Source organism: Lineus longissimus, chromosome 6 (genome assembly GCF_910592395.1).
Source record: "Lineus longissimus chromosome 6, tnLinLong1.2, whole genome shotgun sequence".
In the NCBI taxonomy this organism is placed as follows: domain Eukaryota; kingdom Metazoa; phylum Nemertea; class Pilidiophora; order Heteronemertea; family Lineidae; genus Lineus; species Lineus longissimus.
In genome coordinates, this window is record NC_088313.1 from 12,391,711 (window position 1) to 12,393,733 (window position 2,023).

At 40.0% G+C, this 2,023-nt stretch overlaps 1 protein-coding gene across 2 annotated transcripts in view; it reads right to left on the reverse strand.

Moving 5' to 3' along the window:
* Nucleotides 1–378, reverse strand: part of LOC135488907 (nucleolin-like) — a 29,715-nt gene extending 29,337 nt beyond the window's left edge. For both annotated transcript variants that reach the window (XM_064773835.1, XM_064773836.1), the window contains exon 1: nt 243–378. In XM_064773835.1, the coding sequence (XP_064629905.1) occupies nt 243–291 (49 nt within the window). In that variant the 5' untranslated portion in view covers nt 292–378. The remainder of the gene's footprint in view (nt 1–242) is intronic.
* Nucleotides 379–2,023: the final 1,645 nt, after the last annotated feature.

Sequence of the window (2,023 nt, forward strand, 5' to 3'; positions counted from 1 at the left end):
GACAATGACACACTTAGTCATGTTTATTAGTTATTGAGAGAGTGGTAGATGTCATAACGTCGTAGTTTAAAACAACCAAGAATCATACGGTAAATACTGAAAATATTTTATGACCACAAGTTTTGACATTTCACTACAACGCATAGTGCATTGCACAATGCATTTTGTCCGAGCGAAACGACAGCGGAGTGAAAAACGTTTGGAAGTACGCATCAAATCGGAAAACAAGGAAGTAAGGGTACCATATGGAAGCTCAAGTATTTCATACGCTTCCTCAGCTGACAGCTTCATCGTGTGTCTTTTTTTATATCCTTCTATTTTCCCCTGAAATCTTGAATAAAATTCACAAAACTAATTTCTGCGACGAAGCCAGGTAGCGGCCATGTTGTGACGAACCATGTGAAGGGTCACGTGACAGATGGATTTCGTCTGTCGGGAACCTTCGTGATTTTCCGGTGGGAATGGAATTTCATGACGAAAAGGCAAAGACATAGTCACAACCTGTCCGATTTCGCCAAAGCCAAAGGCACTTTCAACACATCAAATAAAATAGAAGCATCATACTTACTCAGACATCCTGGGAAATGATATAGTTTTCATAAGACAAATTCACAGCCTCAATCAACCAGATGTCACAACCAGCAAGAAATGTCTTCGGGACACTGCATGCGCTGACTGCCTGGGTGAAAACTGTTATTTCTTTTTATATATTCATAGATTGTATAATCTTTCATGTAATTGTAAGGCTGCACCTACTACCTGTTGGGTGTGTCCTCTAATTTCCATGGCTAGAGGCAGAAGGCCTTCGAAGTTCGAAGTGGTAACAGCAGAATACACCTACTACTATCCCACATAGTGCTATTTGTCACTGTCTGAGTTTGGTTGAAAACCATGAAGTAGACTTAGGAGTGTACTTAAAAGACGCTATTATACATGTCTGAAAATATAATCATATTTGCCGCGTGTCCCCAATCACTCCCAATAAGCCGGCGTGAAATATCAAACATTTCTCATCCTGGACAAAAGGACGCCGCATTCGAATATGACACCAACTGACAACATGACAACAATAAAAAGAGTGCTAAGTTAATTAATTACATCATAACAAATAGAATGTCATAATCTATTTATAAAACAAAAGGAACAGATAGATTGTCACTATACTGAACCACCTATGTCACAACCTAAGGACAGATCAATTTAAATGTTACAATCAGCCAAGACAAAAGGATCCTGAGTAACTTTCACAACCTATTGTTGTCATTAAGAAAGTGCTTGTGATGCCATGCCTATGACTTCCAAGTGCTCCATGCATGAGGACACTAGTTTTGGTCCAAAATTGGTCATTCCATTCAATTTGACCTCTATAATCAAGACACCTCTGTATTAAGGACAGCACTGGTCAGTCCTGAGGGTGTCCTTAATAGAGAGTTTTACTGTAGCAGTTACTATCTACATCGACTACACTGCATCACTAAGACATCGGCATAACCACTATTCTTCCCTTGAATCAAAATAGAGTGGAACCTCCCTTAGCAGACACCTCTATATGAAGGAAAACCTCTCTAGTAAGGACACTAGTTTTGGTCCCAAATCGGTCGTTTCCATTCAATTTGACCTCTATAATCAAGACACCTCTATATTAAGGACAGCACTGGTCAGTCCTGAGGGTGTCCTTAATAAAGAGGTTCTACTGCAGCAGTTACTATCTACATCGACTACACTGCATCACTAAGACATCGGCATAACCACTATTCTTCCCTTGAATCAAAATACAGTGGAACCTCCCTTAGCGGACACCTCTCTATCAAGGACACTAGTTTTGGTCCCAAATTGGTTGTTTCCATTCAATTTGACCTCTATAATCAGGGCACCTCTATATTAAAGACAGCACTGGTCAGTCATGTGGGTGTCCTCAATAGAGAGGTTCTACTGTATATTGATATTCAGACTGCCTGAGAGAATCACTGCGCTCTAGTGGAATCGGGTAGAATTTATTAACAAAGAACAAGAAAAACCTGTG